This window comes from Oryzias melastigma, linkage group LG13 (assembly GCF_002922805.2).
Source record: "Oryzias melastigma strain HK-1 linkage group LG13, ASM292280v2, whole genome shotgun sequence".
Lineage (NCBI taxonomy): Eukaryota > Metazoa > Chordata > Actinopteri > Beloniformes > Adrianichthyidae > Oryzias > Oryzias melastigma.
In genome coordinates, this window is record NC_050524.1 from 13,675,821 (window position 1) to 13,681,506 (window position 5,686).

Genomic DNA, 5,686 nt, shown 5'->3' on the forward strand with positions numbered 1-5,686 from the left:
GACATGTGTGCACAAGATGTTCAATTCTGAAATAGATTCATTGTAAATATTCCACTCCCTGCATACAGAATGTAGATGTATAAAGAGTGTGCACGTGCACCTTGAATTATGTTATTGAAATGATAGCTAAACCAAGGGTCTGGAACCTCTAAAATAGGGGTCTTCAACAAAAATTTAAAGAGGTCCGGTTAGGAAAAATTCTTGAAGTGAAGGACCGGGGAAAAAAGGTCTAAATATTCAGAGTAATTTATTTTTAAGTAGCCGAAGATTGGTGGCATATCTACATGCAATTAATATTTAACCTTCCCTTCAAATGGATTCAGTACAATTTATCAATTTTTGACAGTATCTATTGTCCCATAACATAGTTGAACTGTGGGTCTCACACACACAACGTGAACACTACTGGGACAACTGCCGACATAACCAAGAAGATAATTGACCCTGCACTTTTTTTTTCTCTCAGTGAGGGAATTGAGCTCTAGCTTGTCCAGCCAGGATTTTAAGCCAGGGCTTAAATGGTATCAGGGCCCCTTTCATACACATGTGGAGATTTTCATTGGTGAGCCTGGAATTATATTTTGTTTTAGTTATGTTCTTTGTTGAAAAAGATACCTTACAGTTGTGTGTGGAGCTAAACATTGTCAAGATGAGTATAGGTACTTTCCTCAAATGTGGGAAAACTGTCTCAGGGACCATTTGGATCCAGAAAGTGGAAGAGTTGGTGGTTAAAACTCCTTCAGGGCCACATCTTCTTGGAGATAAACCAGTTCCATCTGGAGCAGCCCGGCCTTTGCCCATTTAAAGAGCTGTGTGACTTCTTTTGAGAACTTTCTGACATCTATGATGAGATCTGGGTTCTGAATAAACACGATGAGCTGCTGTCCAAAAATGAAGCTGTCAAAACTGTTGCTGAAGTTAACAATCAACTTGTCAATAAAGCTGACAAAATCCAACTTGTCTCGCTGTCCCTGCACTTGCTCCTTCACTGCCGAGAAATGTGCACAGTCTCCCTGCAGGCCCTCCTTGAACACTCCAAGTTTTCTCCGAAAGGAATGAACAGCTGTCATCCACTCACAGATTGAATTGTCTTTGCTCAGCAGCTTCAAATTTAGCTCATTTAAATGTGAAGTTATATTCACCGAAAATGCAACATGGTCCACATGTTTTTCATTCTCTAACTTTAACAGACAGGTAAATGTATTCCCTCCAAAGCCAAGCCTACACATGGTGCCTTATGCATTGAGTCATCCAGCTGGATGAGCACATCCTGAGTTAACATTTCCCCCCTCTTTGAGGCAGATTATACTGAGATGGGCACTTGCTTTTTAATCACAAAGTTTTTGTTTCTATTTTCTTTCCATAAGTGTTTCTGCAACTGCATGCATACACTCTTTAACAACACCTCCATCAGTAAATGGCTTTTTATGTTGGCCTAAAATCCAACCCACTCTGAGGGAACATTCATGGGCACATTGTTGGGCAGTGAATGTGTTGCTCAGGATCCTAGTAGATTGCTTGTATTGGGCTCTGAATCTACTAAATTTTTGTGACCTGTGTTTGTTACCTGTGTTTACTCATGTTAAAATCTTTTTTTGAAACAATATCAAGAAAGTTCTCATTCGCAAACCAGTGACAAACTAAGGACACTGGTAGGGACATTTTGAGATTTCAACAAGCCCTACTTTTACCAACAAGAGATAAACTGTCTGTTTTTCGTCTTTAAAATCTCATCATATTTAGAAGATAAAAGAACCAGTATGAGCATTATAACATTTTTCATAGTATATATATATTTTTTAATCAAGGAGGTAAATAACAGACTTGAACAATGAATAACAACCTCATTGTGTCATGGAAAAACAAGACTGTGGGGCATTTTTCCCCCAGAAGAATAAAAAGAATATGTTATATAAACAGGTAAGAACCTCCTCAGAGTTACAATCAGACATTGGGGGGATGGAGATCTCCGCTTTCTCGAACATCGTAGTGCTGTCTCTGTGTTTGTTTGAGATCAACTATGGTTTTTTCTTAGACGAGTCTCTGACTGGTTTAAAACAAAGGACTGGGGTTGATGTTGCCAACGTTGATGCTTCCTCACTGAGATGTAACCTGCGGGGTGCGACACGTTCACCTGCATTCTCGATGGATGGTGACTTTGTTATAGGTGGCGTGTTCTCTATTCACTATAATATGTACACAGATATTTATAATTATGTCACCATGCCTGACCCACCAAAGTGCACGGGAAGGTTAGTAAGACTTTAAAGGAACTTTTTTTCAATGAATGTGGTTTAGCTTGCAGGATTAAAAATAATCTATTGTATTATTTTATATAAAGATTGTGCTCTTATTTTTGTCACTTTCAGCATAAATGCTCGTAATCTGCGTTTTTCTTATACAATGATCTTTGCCATTGAGGAGATTAACAACAGCACAGAGCTGCTGCCTGGGATCAATCTTGGTTATCAGATCCATGATTCATGCGCTGCAGTGCCTGTGGCAGTGCAATCTGCTTTTCAGCTATCAAACGGGGGGGACAACGTCTTCTACAAAGACAATAACTGCTCCCAGTCTGGCATGATGGCGGGTGTTGTTGCTGAGTCTGGATCCACACCATCAATTGCGATTTCGCGGGTCATCGGATCCTTTGACATTCCACAAGTAAATACTTCATTCAAATATTTTCAGGCCTTTTCATAAAGTATTTTGTAAAGTAATTTACCACTTGTTAATCAAATTGTTTTTTTTTTTCTTCAGGTCAGCCACATTGCCACTTGTGCTTGTCTGTCTGATAAGCAGCAGTATCCAAATTTCTTCAGAACGGTTCCCAGTGATGCTTTTCAGGCTGTAGCGCTGGCCAAGCTGGTGAAACATTTTGGCTGGACGTGGATAGGCGCTATCTGCTCTGATTCAGACTATGGCAATAACGGGATGGCCTCTTTTCTCCAAGCAGCTGAAAAGGAAGGAATTTGTGTGGAGTTTTCCGAAGCTTTTCATCGGACTCAGCCTCATAAAATCCAGAAGGTGGCTGATTTAATTCGGAGGTAAGGTTGTGCTGCATTGGAAAGCTGCACATTCTGTCTTGTATGTCTATTTCCCGTGTGTCTAATTCTGTTAAAATAAAAAAGAGATGATATGAAGATTTTTATTCGTCATGAATACATTTATCATCTCCTTAGGTCAACAGCTAAAGTTATTGTTGCCTTCACTGCCACTGGAGAAATGAAAGTCTTATTTGAAGAACTTGCCACGAAACCTTCACCATCTCGTCAATGGATAGGCAGCGAGTCTTGGATCACAGACACAAATTTGCTAAGGTTCACGTTCTGTGAAGGGGCCATTGGATTTGCGATTCCAAAATCTGACATACCAGGCTTGAGAGATTTTCTACTGGATCTCTCTCCAACAGAAGTGGAATCCTCCCCAGTGCTGACTGAGTTTTGGGAGGAGACATTCAAATGCACATTGAAAAAAGGTGATTTATTTTCTTGCAAAGAGACTTTCAACAATCAGGCTGAAGTTAAATGTACTAGTAGAGAACTTAAGATTTATTTTTTTTAGTCAATGCCAGAAAAAAAAAACCAACTGAGGAGTAAATCATAATAAATTCGGTAAATCTAACACTTTTCCCAATTTCTTCTGAGATGTGACTGCAGGGCAACGTGTCTGCAATGGAAGTGAAGACCTACAAAAGGTTTCAAATGATTTTGTCCATTCATCTCCACTGAGAATAACTACCTTAGTGTACAAGGCTGTTTATGCAATAGCACATGCTATTCACACTGTTGTGTGTCTAGAAAGAAATTTTATAACCAAGTGTGACAAACAATTGATGTTGGAATCCAAGCAGGTCAACTGAGATATTTTTTTATTTCGTATAATATTAAAATTAATAAGTAATAAGCTTTTTTTCATTGTTCTCGCAGATTTGACAACTTTTTAAACTTCTGTGATTTTTTTCAACTTTTTTTCTATCATCTGTTCATCTCCAGGTTTTAGCTGCACTAAAAAAAGTTAACTTTACCCAGAATGGCTATTCTGTGTTTTTTGATGCTAATGGAGATCCTGTGGCTGCTTATGAACTGGTCAACTGGCAGAAGGACATAAGTGGAAATATTGAGTTGGTAACAGTAGGATATTATGATGCATCCCTGCCAAAAAATAAAGAATTCATTATTAACAGAAATCTAACCTGGATGGATGGTAGACAAAAGGTACGTAGTCTGATAAGAATTTGCTTTCAAAATAATTCATGATTCAGCATCTCTTTGCAAACAATCTCTTTGAACAATCGTCTTTTTTTTCTGTTGTGTTTGAGAAAGGTGCCAAAGTCAGTGTGTACTGAAAGCTGTCCTCCAGGAACTCACAGAGTGTTGCAGAAAGGCAAACCCATCTGTTGCTATGATTGCATACCATGTCCTGAGGGAGAGATCAGCAACACTACAGGTAAGATACTCTATTTTCAAAAAACAGTTATGTCATATTTATGATGTTTAGTAACCAACTTTTGGGTTTCTGTTATTGTAGATTCATCTGATTGTTTCCCGTGCCCCATAGAATTCTGGCCAAATGCAGAAAGAGACTCATGCCATCCCAAACCAGTAGAGTTTCTTACTATTGATGAGACTCTGGCGATCATCCTTGCTGCCTTCTCTGTTGGCGGAGCATGTCTGGCCATCTTAACAGCAGCAGTTTTTTTCCATCACAGAACAACCCCAATAGTACGGGCCAACAACTCAGAGCTGAGCTTCCTGCTGCTTTTCTCCTTGACTCTGTGTTTTTTATGTTCCTTAACTTTCATAGGGGCTCCCACTGAGTGGTCTTGTATGCTGCGTCACTCAGCTTTTGGTATCACCTTTGTTCTTTGTATCTCCTGTGTGCTTGGAAAAACCATAGTGGTCTTGATGGCCTTTAAAGCTACACTGCCAGGTAGCAATGTCATGAAATGGTTTGGTCCTCTACAACAAAGACTGACTGTAGTATTCGTTACATTTGTTCAAGTAATAATCTGCACAGTTTGGCTCGTGGCGAGGCCTCCATTTCCAATGAAAAACTTCTCCACATATAAAGAAAAGATCCTCCTGGAGTGTGCTTTGGGCTCTGCCATTGGGTTCTGGGCTGTGTTGGGGTACATCGGACTTCTGGCTGTGTTCTGCTTTGTGTTAGCTGTGCTGGCTCGGAAACTACCGGACAATTTTAATGAAGCCAAGTTTATAACGTTTAGCATGTTGATTTTCTGTGCAGTCTGGCTCACCTTCATACCAGCTTATGTCAGCTCTCCTGGAAAATTCACAGTAGCTGTGGAGATATTTGCTATTCTGGCTTCCAGTTTTGGACTAATATTGTGTTTATTTGTTCCAAAGTGTTTCATCATACTGTGTCAGCCCGAGAAAAACACCAAAAAATATCTAATGAATAAAAAATAGTTAGTGTTTTTCTTTTTTTCATTTTTACTTGGCGAACAGTTTTGATTTCTGAGTCATAATATTTTAAATTCTTAAAAATATAGCTGAGGCCCAAACCAATTTTTCCTAGTTTTAAATCACCTATGTTTTTTTGCTATCTATATATCAAAATATGATTTTATGATTGTAAAGTAATTTTGACTTTTTCAAATAAAAGTAAAAACTGAGTTAAAACAACCTGTCTGGAATTTGCCAAATTTTTCTTTTTTTTTTTAAAT

The 5,686-nt window shown here is 38.7% G+C and overlaps 1 protein-coding gene across 1 annotated transcript; it reads left to right on the forward strand.

Annotated features, from left to right (window-relative positions):
* Positions 1 to 3,191: 3,191 nt before the first annotated feature.
* On the forward strand, positions 3,192 to 5,686 carry LOC112149047 (extracellular calcium-sensing receptor-like). Its single transcript, XM_024276493.2, has 5 exons — positions 3,192 to 3,478; positions 3,648 to 3,853; positions 3,996 to 4,217; positions 4,326 to 4,449; positions 4,531 to 5,686. The coding sequence occupies exons 1-5, from the start codon at positions 3,226 to 3,228 to the stop codon at positions 5,427 to 5,429; spliced, it is 1,704 nt and encodes a 567-aa protein (XP_024132261.2). The 5' UTR covers positions 3,192 to 3,225; the 3' UTR covers positions 5,430 to 5,686.

Coding starts and splice junctions, on each gene's coding strand:
- LOC112149047 (XM_024276493.2), top strand. CDS start 3,226: ATGAAAGTCTTATTTGAAGAACTTGCCACGAAACCTTCACCATCTCGT. Junction 3,479..3,647: donor CAAATGCACATTGAAAAAAG/GTGATTTATTTT, acceptor ATTTCTTCTGAG/ATGTGACTGCAGGGCAACGT. Junction 4,450..4,530: donor AGAGATCAGCAACACTACAG/GTAAGATACTCT, acceptor CTGTTATTGTAG/ATTCATCTGATTGTTTCCCG.